General features: G+C 42.2%; 1 protein-coding gene across 1 annotated transcript in view; it reads left to right on the forward strand.

Moving 5' to 3' along the window:
- SPTB (spectrin beta, erythrocytic) overlaps window positions 1–15165 on the forward strand; it is a 160237-nt gene that overhangs the window by 81462 nt on the left and 63610 nt on the right. The window contains exons 12-15 of the mRNA XM_027843761.1: window positions 1542–1844; window positions 2954–3104; window positions 4669–5539; window positions 6813–6950. Of these exons, the coding sequence (XP_027699562.1) occupies window positions 1542–1844; window positions 2954–3104; window positions 4669–5539; window positions 6813–6950 (1463 nt within the window). The remainder of the gene's footprint in view (window positions 1–1541; window positions 1845–2953; window positions 3105–4668; window positions 5540–6812; window positions 6951–15165) is intronic.

Genomic DNA, 15165 nt, shown 5'->3' on the forward strand with positions numbered 1-15165 from the left:
GCCTTTCTAAATTTCTTCCCAGCCTTTTCTTGCTCTGAAAGTACCTACCCCTGAATGCAGATCAGTGCTTGTGGTTTATCTCTTTTTATACTCTTTTCAGGTTCAAGCTAAATTGAAAGTGACCAGAAATCCTTATCTCTTATCTTTAAAGAACCTGGTGGGAGATAAACAGATTATAGATATTAAGCCTCATTTCTAGAAAGCTTCTTCAAAGTTGGTTTATATGGGCTGTTAGCTTCAGCCAAAGTATGATTTGGCTATAGATAAAAGTTCTAGGATACACACATAGTTGGGACTTGTATTTGTGAATGTGTATATGTTAGAGAGAAAGAGCAATGTGATTTATTTATTTTTGCTGGTTTTTCATACTTGCTCCAAGCATAGACTTTGGAGTGCAGGATTCCGACATTTATCTAATCACATTAACCACAGGACCTTTTTTTTTTTTTTTAGGCAATTGGGGTTAAGTGACTTGCCCAGGGTCACACAGCTAGTGTCAAGTGTTTGGTCTGAGGCTGGGTTTGAACTCAGGTCCTCCTGACTTCAGGGCCAGTGCTGTATCCACTGCACCACCTAGCTGCCCCCTGGACCTTTTTTTTTTTTTTTTGGCAGAGAGAATGTCTCTTCTCCATTAACATGCAGATTGAAATTAAGTTAAATTCAGACTAGGAACCGAAAACAATCATTCTGGAAGAATATTTATGTATTTGCATATGCAAATGTAAATCTCTATATGTGGAAACCAGACTGTAGGCAGATGGGCTCTTTGCCCTGCCCACATCTAGGAGGAAAAACCTATTAAGGTCCAAGCCTGCCAATGTAAAGTTAGTTGAGCACCATAGGCTAAATAATGACACCCCTTAGAAAGTATTTGTGAGTTGCTCAGACTTTCAGAACTTGGCTTTGAATTAGAAAATAAAAAGAGCAAAACTAGTTCCCTGCTAAAACTTGTGTGGCAATGTGGTGCAATGAAAAGAGATTGGATTTGGAGTCATATGGCTTGGATTCAAATCCTTTCTCTGATACTACTTGTGTGACCTCAGTCTCCTCATCTGCAAAATGAGGGGGTTAGGTTACCTGAGGCCTAATGTCTCTTCTACCTCTAAACCTATGACCATTTGAAGTCAGAGCTAGAAGTATTTAGGAGAAGTCAGAATGCTGTGATTGGAGCTGAGACGTATTTGAATCTCATCTCTGACAAATAGTAGCTTTGTGACCCCGGACAAATTATTTAACTCTTTCTGAGCCCTCCTTTCCTCATATCTCAAATGAGGATAATTGCAATACTTACCCCAAAGGCTTACAGTGGGGCTCAAATAAGAGAATATATGAAAGGTGTTTTGTAAACTTTAAAAGTATTCTGCTAGTGCTAGAAATTATTATTTGAATGAACCTAAAAGTTTTTTTCCCACGATCCACCGGTAAACAGGCCAGTTTCTAATGGTGGCCTTGTTGTGTCTGTATGTGGGTGGGTCGGAATCTGTGGAGTTGACTGGGAATCTGATGTTCCCATCTCTTGTGTTCTCTCTCTGGTGGGGCAGGATAACTTTGGTTATGACCTGGCAGCTGTGGAAGCAGCCAAGAAGAAGCATGAAGCCATAGAGACAGATACTGCTGCTTATGAGGAGAGGGTGAAGGCTCTGGAGGACCTGGCCCAGGAACTGGAGAAGGAGAATTATCACGACTTGAAGCGCATCAAGGCGAGAAAGGACAACATCCTGCGTTTGTGGTCCTACCTGTTGGATCTGCTGCAATCTCGGCGCCAAAGGCTGGAGATGACCCTGACCCTGCAGAAGCTCTTCCAGGATATGCTTCACAGCATCGACTGGATAGATGAGATCAAGGTCTGGTCTCTCAGTGGCAGATCTCTGTCCCTTCTTCTCCATTGCCAACACCTAACAGCTTGGCCCTATCACTGAGTTCCTGGGGTGGAGAATAACAACTTTGCTATTAATTTATGCTTCTTTGACTCCTTTCATCCAGGAATCACAAACCCTTTTGTAAACACACCAGACTGAAGCCTGCTGGTCCTTTCTGCCGAAGGTTAGGAGGCAAAGAATGGTTGTCAATTTCCCTGACTCAAGATAAGGACATAAAGGCACAGTCCTTGTCTGTCCCTACCCACGGTTAACCTATGCTCTACCCATGACCTGCACAACTGACTTAAAATTATCTAAATAGACATGAATGGCAAAGATGATGACTCACGATCTAGGCAAGGGCTGAACCAGGCAATCTCTGAGGTCCTATAGTTTCTGCTTCTTCCAGACAAACTTCTCCACTCCCTCCCCCAACCTATCCGTTAAGGAGTAGACAAGCTGATTTACATTTACCTGCTTGCTCTTAAGGTTAGTGTTCATGAACAGTGAGATGTCTGTCTAAAAGGGAGGAAGAGGAAGACCAAGAGCCTGAATGTTTGCAGCCACCAATAATCACCACCAGGCTGTAGCAAAAGACAACGACCACACATCTGTACAGTGTAAAGGGTGCCCACAAGCCCCCTGTCCTCTATTCCACTCAACTTTACCCTTTCCTATATCCTTTGGTCCCAAGCAGCAGTAAGAAGGGTACTTATATTCTAATTGAATCTTCACCATGAGAATCAGCACTGTGTAGTGAGGAGAGAGAGCTGCCCTGGCATCAGAAAGATGAGAAATCACATCCCGCATCTGAAACATACTGATTGTGTGACCAGGAGCAAGTCATTCACTTCGCTTCTCTCAATGCCCCACATAACTCCCTAAGACTAGAATTTGCAGAGAAGATGCTGACCTGCATTGGTGGAGTAAATGCCTCACTATACCAAAGAAATCACAGGTTTAGTTTTTAAAATAAATTCATCTTAGTCACCCTGGTTTAAGTGTTGCTGAATGCTTTCTCCAGAAGGGACTCTCATCTCCTTTCTTTCTTCTGGAGAAGTACAGGTATCCTCACTTTATCTCCTCTTTCTTAGGTTCATCTCCTGTCCTCTGAGTATGGAAAGCACTTGTTGGAGGTAGAGGACCTGCTTCAGAAGCACAAGCTGATGGAAGCTGACATTGCCATCCAGGGGGATAAAGTGAAGGCAATCACATCAGCAGCTCTCCAGTTCACGGATAGGAAAGGTTGGGCAAAGGATGCTTCCTCTTGGCTTCAAGATTCCACCTTTCTTCCCCTTCAGTGAAGTCCTCCTAACAGTAAAGCCTACAGTAAATTCCCCTTTAGGGCCCAAAGCTCAGTTTCTTTTTGCTTTCATCAACTAAGGTTCCATGAAAGGGACTTGAGGGGTGAGAGAACAAATGTCATTAGATGCCAGGCGATTACTGTCAAAAACAGTTTGAAATGGGATTTGCAAGTACCAGAAAATCCTCACCATTTCACCCAGTTAAGATCATAGATATGAATCACAAGATGAAAATCATAAATTCCTTGAGGTCAAGTACCAATGAGATCTTGTCTTTGTATCTCCCCCAAGGTTTGGCATGGTGCCCTGTGCAACAGTAGGTGGCTGAGTAAATAGTGAATCAGAGAATAGAATGAAAGGCTCCTGGACCCCAGTCCTGTACAGGGAACATCCTACCATTTTTCTAAAGAGTTAATATAGTACCTCAACATTGATTTTAAGACAACAGGAAGGTGTGAACACATTTGGAGAAAGGCCCTCCCACCAACAAAACAGAATCCTACTGTAAGCTCTTCAGCAAGTCATTTGACAAGCTATTATTAAGCACCTACTATGTGCTTATTCCTAGGGATACAAATACAAAATTGTGATGGTCCTTGGCCTCAAAGGGGAAACAAAAAATATAGGGGAACGGTGACCACAGAAGGGAATTTGAGCCTATAGGGCTAGTTGAAGTTAGATGGGATCTCAGAAGACATCAAGTCCATCCACTTCATTTTATTTGTGAGGAAATTGAGGTCTACAGAAGCCAGCGATTTGCCCAAGGCCATATGGGTATTAACTGTCAGAGGAGGATTTGCTAGTATTCTTTCTATTATTTCTAGTAGCAATGACAGTACTGATTTGATTATTGTTCCCAGAGCAAGAGGGGCAGGCTACATAAATGTCAGCATACAGATGCCCAAGCTGGGTAGACCCTCATATCCCAGTATATGGCTGGATGAGATGTAAATCATAGTTCAGGGCTGGCTAGATATAGTAGATTGAGGTGAATTTTCACTCCCTTATCTTCCATAGAGGACAGTCCAGCCCTAAGGCTGAGTCCCAAAGCTTAGGGGATTTCAACTTTTAGCTTCCCTTTATCCCAAGAGATAAAATTAAAATTTGTTTGAAAAGCAACTTCACTTTCCTCCAGGCCACTAACATCCTGGCCTATAGCCTCCTTAGGTGGGTTTATGGGATAAGTATATCTAAGTATACGAGTCAAGAGACCTGAGTGTGAATCCTAACTCTGATATTCATTATCCACGTAACTCTGAGCAAGTCATTTAGTTCTTCTGTGCCTCGGCTTCACAGCCTGAATAATACTTGCATTATCCGCCTCACTTTTATGTGGAAGGTGCTTTGTAACTCCGAAGTGCTTTTAGAAATGTGAGTTACTATGGCCAATTTATATCCTTGGTTTTAATTTTACAGTGAAAATGAACCTCTTCTCTCTCTCTCTCTCTCTCTCTCTCTCTCTCTCTCTCTCTCTCCTTTGCTGTTGCCCTTTCTTCCTCACTCAGGTTACCAGCCTTGCGACCCCCAAGTCATCCAGGATCGGGTCAGCCACTTGGAGCTGTGCTTTGGGGAGTTAAGCTCAATGGCTGCGGGGAGGAAGGCCCGGCTGGAGCAGTCCAAGCGACTGTGGAAGTTTTTTTGGGAGATGGATGAGGCGGAGAGCTGGATCAAGGAGAAGGAGCAGATCTATTCCTCATTGGACTATGGCAAGGATTTGACCAGTGTGTTAATCTTGCAACGTAAGCACAGGGCCTTTGAAGATGAGCTACGGGGACTAGATGCCCAGCTGGAGCAGATGATGAAGGAAGCAGAGGAGATGGTGGCCCAAAAGCACTTTAGATATCCACAGATTGAGGCCCGCATCCGGGAGGTGTCTGCCCTGTGGGACCAGCTGAAGGAGCTGGCTGCTTTCCGCAAGAAAAACCTCCAGGATGCTGAGAATTTCTTCCAGTTCCAGGGGGATGCTGATGACCTGAAGGCCTGGCTGCAAGACGCCCACCGCTTGCTCTCAGGAGAGGATGTTGGACAAGATGAAGGAGCTACCCGGGCCCTGGGAAAGAAACATAAGGACTTTCTGGAGGAGCTGGAGGAGAGTCGAGGGGTGATGGAGCACCTGGAACAGCAAGCCCAGAGCTTCCCACAAGAATTCCGGGATTCTCCTGATGTAAACAATCGGCTCCAGGCTCTTCAGGAACTTCACCAGCAGGTGGTAGCCCAGGCTGACCTGCGTCGGCAAAGGCTACAGGATGCCCTGGATTTATATACAGTTTTTGGTGAGACAGACGCCTGTGAACTATGGATGGGGGAGAAGGAGAAGTGGCTGAATCAGATGGATATCCCAGACACTCTGGAGGACCTAGAGGTGGTACAGCACAGGTCAGAACCAGGTTAACATATCCCTTGCTTCATCCTCACCAAAGCTTTTCTTTTTTTCTTTTTGTTTGCTTTGTTTTTGTTTGTTTATTTATGGAGGCAGTGGGGTTAAGTGACTTGCCCAGGGTCACACAGTGAGTAATTGTCAAGTGTCTGAGGCTAGAGTTGAACTCAGGTCCTTCTGATAGGCTGGTGCTCTATCCACTATGCCACCCAGTTGTCCCAGAGCTTTTCATTAAGTTACTTTACTATTTTTTTTTGATACTTTACTATTTACAGGTTCCTCAATAGAAGATAGCTCTTTGAGATCCCATGTGATGCTGGTGATTCCCTTTTTCCTTCAGAGGCCAGAATGGAGTTTAACATTTTCACCATCACCTCTCACTGGTCCTCCGAAGAGTAAATCAGAGACAGAGTTTAGAATCTGAGCATGGATTCCAGTGGGACTAGAAGAAGCCTCTGCCCATAGCAAGTTCTCATTCCCAGGAAAAACAGGCTTCTATGCCTACTGCTGCTGGATTAGTTCTCTCCTATCCATCTCTACCAGCTACTGAAAAATAGAGTCATAGTATTTAGTTCTGTAAGGGACCTTAGAGATTATATGCTCTACCCTCCCTCCTATTTTACAGATGAGTAATTGAAGGCCCAGAGGAGTTAAATAACTTACACAATGTCACACATTCAATAAGAAGGAGGATCAGAATTCAAACCTAAACCCTCCAACCCCCAATTCAATGGGAACCACACTAAAGCTGCCTGACCTGAGGAGGGAAGACAAGGGTGTCGTGAAAACAATAACTGGGCGACAGTGGGATAGTAGTGATAATAGGTTGGCCCTCCTGGCAATTTGGCCATTGATAATATCCACCAAACCCTTTGCTTAAACCCTTTCTCCATTCTTCTTCTGTTAGGTGAACCCATAACATGCCTAATAACCACCCTTTCTGCTTATGCTTCCCTAAGAGAGGGACTTTTATGACATTAGGCCAAGAAATTAAGACTGCAAGTCTGAAATTAGGCTATATTGAAAGATTAACCTCAGTACCAAGAGATTAGAGGTGGAGCTGAAGGATCTGACAGTAGCAAGGTGTCCCAGAGTGACAGTTGGACTTTTCATTAATTTCTCATCTTTTAAATATAGGAACATGCTGTTTAAAAGGTGGTGGGAAAGAATTAGAAATCTTGCTTCTTTGGGATTTGACCCTATACCGAGTGGTGCTTTTTCTGCTGTTCTTGTTGCTATATTATACCCAGAACATTGCAATATCCGTCTTAGGTTCGACATTCTGGACCAGGAGATGAAGACGCTGATGGCACAGATTGATGGGGTGAATCTTGCTGCAAACAGCCTCGTGGAGAGTGGCCACCCACGCAGTGCAGAAGTGAAGACCTGTCAGGATCATCTGAACCTCAGGTACAGAGCAGGGCTTCAGGGTGGAACAATTTCATATAGTCCCATTTGTATCATTGGTATGGTGAGGCTTGGGTATTGGGCTGCCCACTCTGCAAGTCTGGCTTACCCCCAGAACAACAGTTAGTCAGTCATCAAGCATTTATTAAATGGTTACTGTGTGCCAAGTAAGGAATGGCATGGTCTCTACCTTCAAAGGTGCTCGAATTTTAATGAGGGAGACAAAATTCAAATAAGAAGACTGTTTTCTTTAGCTGCTACACTGTGGGGGATGCCCTTAACCTTGTTTCTCTGCATGTCACCAAACAGGAGGGGAGGTGACACTCCCACCTGGAATACATCAAATTCTCCAGGGAGTGAATAGGGCTAGAGAAATGTTCACTGAAACATGAACACTGTAGGCCTGTTTCTGGCTGTGTATAGGTATTTGTGACAGGAATAGAGGAGTTGTGGAGTGTGTGTGTGTATGTGTGTGTGTGTGTGCGCTTGCGTGCATGCACACGCATGTGCGCATTTGTGGAGAGCATCATTTTGAGAATGCCTGAAGACAGAATGAGGCCATATGGTGCATTTGCTTCATTTCCCCTGGGGTTCTTGGCCAGAGGAGAGGGTTTGTACTTTTTTTTAATCTGTTTTGTTTTTGCTACTGTTACCTTAATGTAGTCCTGAAGTGAAGGGGGTGTTGCCTGCCTTACACCGTAGCTCCAGCAGTGAAACTGTCCACAGATGATTCTCATGTAGGTGGGCTTAGCTGAAAATCAGAACCCTTATAAAAAAGAACTCTATTAGAGGGAGATCTTCCAGAGCAGGGTTTAATTGCCTGCAAGTTCCTAAGGGATCCTTGAGGACAGAGAAGTCTTCCATGAGATATGCTTTTCTCCCATCCCCTCCTCCCATCCCCATACACATACACTGAGTCGCTTCTAGGAGGTTAAGACAGAAGAGACTGGGGTGGGGGAGTAGAGAGGGAAATAGAGGCTGCAAGTCTGTGATTAGGTTATGTCAAAAGATTAGACCCAAGAGATTAGAGTTATAGCTGAGGGATTTCATAGGAGTTGTGGACCCAAAGTGACAGTCATTATGATATTCCTTTTCACTAATATTTTCAGGCAGTATGACAGTGGGGTGGGGAAAAGAGAATGTTAACAAAGCTGGGAGATTCTAAAAGTGTGCCCTAGAGAAGGTAGGAGGTAGTGAGTAGAGTATATTGGGACTTTTTAATACAAGACTGACTACCTATAACTGATGACAAGTAGACACCTCAAAGTATAAAAATAGAATATAATTCTAGAAATCCCTTTGTAAGAATGGTGTCTGTATAAGAGGTCCAATGTCCCATAACTAGATAGATGGTGGCTTTCTTTTCTTTTCTTTCTTTCTTTCTTTTTTTTTAGGCAATTGGGATTAAGTGACTTGCCCAGGGTCACACAGCTAGTAAGGGTGGTTCTCTTTTCAAAGGCTTATTGCTGTTTTTTGCTTAATTGAGGAAACTAGAGAATCTTTCAATTAGACCAACTTCTAAAGGAAAAAAATAGCTTATCAATCAAATGGCTGTTGGTTAAATGAGCTGCAGCCAGAGATCTTTATCCTTTTTTTTTCTTTTTTTGTTATAGGCAATTGGGGTTAAGTGACTTGCCCAGGGTCACACAGCTAGTAAGTGTCAAGTGTTTGGTCTGAGGCTGGATTTGAACTCAGGTCCTTCTGACTTCAGGGTCGGTGCTCTATCCACTACACCACCTAGCTGCCCCCAGAGATCTTTATTTTTAAAGGCTATTAAGTCATTCATCATTCTGAGTGCTGCAAGATTGTATTACCCTGTTTTTATCTGAGACAGAACCTAAGGCATAGATAAGGCATATATTTTCACACTTTTAGTCCCACCCATCGACAGGTGGATATGTAGCGTGTTTGAATATCTCTACTGTCAGTGACCAGCAGGTGGTGCTGGCAAGCAAGGCAGGCTGAACTGTCAATATCCTGTGAGGGGGAGATGTCCTCACTCTTCCTTTCATGGAGGTGTGTCTTTCTTTCAATTCATATCTCACTCTGGGATAGATCTTTATTTTAAAACCTGGGTGCCCCCAAAAAAATGATGGCTACCAGCAGTTTGAAAATGAAAGGATTCACTTGCATCCTGGAGCTTCTTATGAGTTCAAATATCAAGAGGACCTTTTCTTCCTCTAATGTACTGTGCTTTAAATTAAATATGTGGCTCAAATCCCTAGCTGGTTTCTACTGGTAGATCCAAATTGGTTGGGTCTATGAAATCTTGGTACTTTAAAACTAGCAATTTTCTAGGTTGTCTTCCCATTTTCCTAGTCTCTTTGCTAGTGTTTAAGCAGAATTAGCACAGATTTGAATGACCATCCCGATTTTAATACCTTGTCACACACATACTGAGAAAACTAAAAAAAAAAAAAAATATCATTTATAGAAATAGCAGTTTTAAAAGCAGCCAAAGCTAACCCCTACAAAGCAATGGGGAGGAGAAGTGTGGCCAATTTTCCCTCCATCCAGTTCTCCATTAGGGAACAGGTAAATCAAGGGAATACATTAGGGGAGATAATAGAGAAGGGGATTTCATCCCACAGGAAAGCACAGTGGGAAATCTCCATGGTGGTCTCACCAGCAACCATGTATTGGCATCTCAGATGGTCGATGGTAGACTCTGGAATATGTGTTCCTGGCTCCCTTTCAGACAGTGGTCAAAGCGTACAGTACCTGGTACATAGTAGGTACTTAATAAATGCTTGTTGACTGACTGACTGGCATGCTATTCTGGCTCCAACCTCTGTCATTCTCCACCTGTCCACCAAGTCACACTCTCTGGGTCTCTCCTCTTCCTCCCACAAATCCCTTTTTCTAAAGGTGAGGGCAAGCTTAGAAGTCAAAATCATGGTTAGTTGCATTCTCAGTAGTGTGCCATCAGGTCAGTTCCAAAAAACCCTTAAGGCTTCAAGAATGCTGAGAAAACTTCAGAAGGTTGGGTGCAGCCATTCCATTTATGGTAACCCATACCATTATGGAAAGCTCTAGTTGTTAAAAAAAAGTTTTTACTAAGTAATTCAGCTTAAATCTGTCTCCCTGTGACTTCTTGTTGGTTTTGGTTCTACGTTTTTGGAACTATACAGATTCAATCTAATTTGCCTTCCACTTGACTGCCCTAGAAAGATTTGAAGGTAGTGCTCATCATTCCCCTGGATTTTATACTAACTCTCAATTCCTTCATGATGTGTTTTATAGACTTGAGACTCTCTCAAGCAAAGCTGGTGAATTCTGCTGGGACAGTGTGTGTTGGAGTCTCCCGTATTCATAGCAGTGCTTGCAAAGCAAATACTACACACACAAGGAAAGGAGCAGAATAGCTTTGATTGAACCATGTTGTTGAAATGAGACTATAGAGGAGCTATGGTGGAGTTTTAGGTTTGGTTTTGATGCAGATTTAAATAGAGACTTTGAGACAAAAGTTATAGAGGGACAAGTTGTAAAGGACCTGCATGTAGCTGTGGATGTAATTCATTAATGAAGGGAGAAGCTTAGTCAATTCATTTATTGTCACATTTATTGATTTAATAGAACTCATAGGATATAGCTTATTTAGGGCTGGTAGGGATGTTTAGAAGTCACTTAATCCAAGACCCTAATTTTACAAATAAGAAAATTGAGGTTGAGAACATAAAAGTGATTTGCCCAAGGTCACATAGGGAATTAAGGATCAGAAATAGGATTTGGAACTAATCTTCTGACTCAGTGTTCTTTCTAGTACATCAGACTGCCTCATCCAAACCTAAAACAGTTCTTTCTCTTAGTGCTTCTATTAGCGGGGGTTTGAAGTATAATAGGAACAAAAACACCTTAAAAGTAGAGGCTTTTTTTTTAGCAGCCTTACATATCCTTGGACAAGTAACTTTACCTCTCTAGGTCTCATTTTCTTAATCTTTAAAATGAGTGAATTGAACTAACTGGTCCATAAATTCCCTTCTGCCTCTAAATGCTTTGATCCTATTTTCTGCCTAGCTTTGTTATAGAATCTGTCCAATAAATGCTTTTTTTTTTAATGAGTGGATGGTCATTTTTCTGTAAACATAATCTAGTGTGTCAACATCCTTCTTAAAATGTGGAAACTTGAACTGAAATAATTCTCCAGGCCTAGTCCAATCAGTGAAAAGAGTAAGATTATTACCTCTCCCAGTCTATATAATATATATGTTAATATTGACCAATAGTGCCTTACCCTTTTTATCTGTCATGTCACACTGTTGCTTCATACTGAGTTTGTACTTGCATGAGATTCTCAGGTCTTTTCATGTAAATTGCTATTAAGTCTGGTATCCCCTTGCCATCTCCCTAAGGAGTTAATTTTTAAACTCTGAGTACAGGGTTTTAGATTTATCCCTATCCTCACATTTGGGAGGCATGCCAGGCTCTTTTTGAAAGATGATTCTGCAACTTGCTTCCCCTAGGAGAGGAAGAGAGAAAAAATGTTATATCAAAAAGGGAAAAGCCTCACACTCATCTTTTTTGGCAAACTTGAGCTTCTGATTATCATAGTAGTAAAGAGGCAATAGCCAAGGTGCCAGTGAGTACTCCTACCATTCTTCTGGCTCCTCACTTAAATTGAATGCTCTTCTTCTAGCCCTTTGTGTTGGTATATACCTTCCTCTCTTGATAACCTCTTAGTCTCTTCCAAGGTGAGGAAAAAATGGTGCCATCCTTCCATAACATATGCCCTCTTTCATCCATAGATCTTGGCAAGCCAAAAGATTCCATTCTTGCCCATGTATTCACTTAGTTCCTGGTGTATTTCTCTGTCTCAGAGAAGAGAAAAATGGCACCATCCTCTTATGTCACGTGAAATCTTTCATCCAGAGATAATGACAAGCCAAAAGATTCCATTCTGGCCAGTGAATTCACTTCCCTGTGTCAGAGAGGTATTCAGGGTTAAAGTACTCATACTCTGTACATTGGTATTAGGTAGTATTCATGAACTTCTTCCCAAGATTTTGTCCTTGGCAAGAATGACTGTCCTGAGTATTTCTTTCACTCATGTTCTTTCTGTGTTATAGTTAGTTGTGTGCAACTGTATATAGTTTTATGGTTTTCATCTAGTCATTTTCCTCTCTTTTACTCAAGTTGTTGATTCTTCTGCCAGACTTAATTTTTACAAGCTACACTTTGCCTAGGAACCCTTCATGTATCATTAGCCATGACCTGAAATATCAAATCCTATTCTTTATCATCTACATAGAATTATTTACTTCTTAAGGTCAAAACCCTCTATTGGAAAGAAAGATAGAAATACCATCTGTGCCCATGTTCAGGTCTTTCAGATACCATGCCTAGGACTTCCGTCACTAATGATTTGTTTGTTTTTCCTGGCCATATGATTAGTTTTCTATATACTGCAGTTAGTCGCTCAATATGCAATAGAGGGAAGGCACTAGACTTGAGAGGGATTGGGAAAGCTTCCTGTAGAAGGTAAAATGGCTGGGACACGAAGGAAATGAGTAGGTAGACTTGAGAAAGGAGAGCATTCCAGGCATGGGGGACAGCCAGGGAAAATGCCCAGAGGTGAGAGATGGAGTGTCTTGTTTGAGGAACAGCTAAGAAGCTAGTATCGCTGAATCAAAGGGTACTTTGATCAAAGGGAATTGGGTAGAGTGGGGTGTGATGTATAAGAAGACTGGAAAGATAGGTAGGAGTTAAATTATGAAGTTCTTTGAACACTAAACAAGGATTTTGTATTTAATCCTAGAGAACCATGGGAGTTTATTGGGAGAGAAAGAGTGTGTGTGTGTGTGTGTGTGTGTGTGTGTGTGTGTGTATGTGAATGGGCACAGTGACATGATTGGACTTATGTTTTAGGAAATCCACAATTCACTTTGCTGGCTAACTGGAGGATGGACTGGAGTGTGGAGAGACTTGTTGCAGGCAGAGCAAACGATAGGCTATTCCAGTAGTCCAGACATGGGGAGATGAGGGCTTGCATTAGGGTGGTGGCAGTATTAGAAGAGAGAAGGGGACATGTTAGAGAGATGTTGCATAGATAAAATCAACAGACCTTGGCAGCAAATTGGAATTGGGAGGAAAAAGAGAGGGAGGAGTCGAGGATGACACATGGGTTGTGAGTCTGGAGAACCGGAAGGCCAATGGTACCCTTGACAGTAGAAGAGAAGTTTGGAATCTGGGAGAGCTTGAGGAAAAAGATGAGCTCACTTTTGGACATATTAAGCTTAATATGTCTACTGCATAGCCTTTGACCTGTCTGGTAGTTGGAAATGTGAGATTATAGGTCAATAGAGAGGTTAAGGCTGTATAAACAGATTTGAGAATCATTGGTGTAGATATGATCATTGAATCCATGGGAGCTAATGAACTCACCAAGTGAAACAGTATAGAGGGAGGAGGAGAAAGTCAAGGACAGAGCACTGTAGGAGTCCATAGTTAGTGGGCATTGCCTGAATGAAGATCCAGTGAAGGAGAATGAGAAGCAGCAGTCAGACAGGTAGGAAGAGAACCAGGAGAGAGTGATGTTCCAAAAACTTAGAGAGAGGAGAGTAGTGAGAAGAAAGTGATCAATAGTGTCAAAGGCTGTAGAGAAGTCAAGAAAGATTATGTTTTCTATATAATAGAAACTAACAAGGGCTCCTGCAAAGTTAAGAGTAAAATCTGGATCACTTAACCCAAAGGCCATGACTTCTAGAAGAACACTCCCCTCCCCTTCTCCCCACCTTTCATGGCTTCATAGGCCCTTCATCAGTCTTCCCCTTTAGCACTGTGAAAAAGAGCTGCATGTATGCATGATATTCAGGTTGAATTCCTCTTTTGATTACTGCTGTTGCCTCCCAGCAAGCATGCGCTATGGTTCCAAATTGGAGGTCCTTCATTTATATTATTCAAGGCCTCTTAAAAAGTATTGTCTTTGAATCAAAGAATTTTAGAATTGGAAGCAATCTCAAGATAGTTTAATCTAAACCCCTTATTTTACATGTGAGGAAATTGGGGCCCAGAAAAGTTAAGAGACTTGCCCGAGGTCATTTGGTAATTTGGTGGCAGAGCTGGGACTCAAACCCAGATATCCTGACTCTTGGTCCAGCTGGGACCAGGGAAACCATCTTTCTTAAAGAATAATAATGTTAAACATTAAGAAACAACAGACCTTTCACCTCTTGGCTGCGTCTTTAAAGTAAAATAAGTATTTCATTTTATTTTTAGATAGTTTTTTGGTTATGTATTTCATTGCCACAAAAAACCCCAATATAACCATGCAATAAAAGTTCTGTACAGTGCAAAAGTATACTTATGTGAACTAACCCTACAAACTTGTGCAGAATCAGAATACTACCATGAGACAAAGGGATGTTGAACGAGAGCATGACATATTTTGTTCTTGGAGAAGTCACTTTATAGGATGCAAGGTCTCTGCCTTTTGGAAGGTTGGTGCCTTGAACGTGTCTATGCAAGATTTCTTTTTCTTTCCCAAGTCCTAAGGGACTGTCCAGCTATTGGGTGCCTTCCTTGCTAGTAGGAAGGTGTTTCTATAGGCCTTGTGTCCTTGGTCTGGACTGGTCTGGAGATGAGGGAGGAACCTAAAACCTCCACAAGATTCAAGAAACTTTCTGTGACTGTCTATATGGCCCTTTTTATCCCCTGAAACGCTCTGAACCCCAGAGTCTGGGTGAAAAACAATGTTCATCAAGTTGATTTTTTTTGTCCAGTGGTTCAGGTGTCCTGGAATAGGCAAGGAAGGCCAGATTTTAAAAAAGAAGTGGTGCTGGTTCTAGCCGAGGCAGCAAATAAATGCTGAAACATCTTTTTCCCTCTAGTGGATGAGCAATACTGACTGCCTTGTAATTACAGCTTTCCTCAGTGCCTCTTAGAAGCTCCATGCCTTTTATCTTGTGAATCTTTTCTACACCCTTTCCAAGGGGGACATCAGTCTCTTTGTTTTCAGATAGGAAAAAATTGAGTCATAACTCGAGAGCATAGTCTGCTCAAAGTCATGAAACAAAATTAGGAATACAATCTAGAAATCCTGCTTCACCAACTAAGGCTGTCCCTCCACGTCGGGCCATCCTTCTAAGTGGTGTCAAACTCAGATGGAAACTGGAGTTCACTAATCCATACATGAAGATCCCTGTGGGTCACATGTTGGCTTAGAAAACCACATATTAACATTATTTATGTTCTATTATGTTTTATTTATTTTATTAAATAT

Source organism: Vombatus ursinus, unplaced genomic scaffold (genome assembly GCF_900497805.2).
Source record: "Vombatus ursinus unplaced genomic scaffold, bare-nosed wombat genome assembly UNPS02014926.1, whole genome shotgun sequence".
NCBI lineage: Eukaryota > Metazoa > Chordata > Mammalia > Diprotodontia > Vombatidae > Vombatus > Vombatus ursinus.